Genomic DNA, 237 nt, shown 5'->3' with positions numbered 1-237 from the left:
GGCCGGAGGGGGGGCGCCGGCGGGCGGGAGCTTTGCATTTTGCAGCGCTGGGCTCCGAGGGGGCGGGGGCTGGAGGAAGCGGAAAGCCGCGCCGAGTCGCCGGGGACCTCCGTGAACCATGTTGAGCCCTGCCAACGGGGAGCAGATCCACCTGGTGAACTATGTGGAGGACTACCTGGACTCCATCGAGTCTCTGCCTTTCGACCTGCAGAGAAACGTCTCGCTAATGCGGGAGAT

At 65.8% G+C, this 237-nt stretch overlaps 1 protein-coding gene across 1 annotated transcript in view; it reads left to right on the top strand.

Annotated features, from left to right (window-relative positions):
- The first annotated feature begins 16 nt into the window (after positions 1 to 16).
- The window catches only part of ING1 (inhibitor of growth family member 1), a 6,911-nt gene continuing 6,690 nt past the window's right edge, over positions 17 to 237 (top strand). The window contains exon 1 of the mRNA XM_006909361.3: positions 17 to 236. Within this exon, the coding sequence (XP_006909423.1) occupies positions 119 to 236 (118 nt within the window). The 5' untranslated portion in view covers positions 17 to 118. The remainder of the gene's footprint in view (position 237) is intronic.

This window comes from Pteropus alecto, unplaced genomic scaffold (genome assembly GCF_000325575.1).
Source record: "Pteropus alecto unplaced genomic scaffold, ASM32557v1 scaffold13, whole genome shotgun sequence".
In the NCBI taxonomy this organism is placed as follows: Eukaryota; Metazoa; Chordata; class Mammalia; order Chiroptera; family Pteropodidae; genus Pteropus; species Pteropus alecto.
Note: the sequence above shows the minus strand (reverse complement) of the source record. Positions and strands in the feature narration are given on the sequence as shown.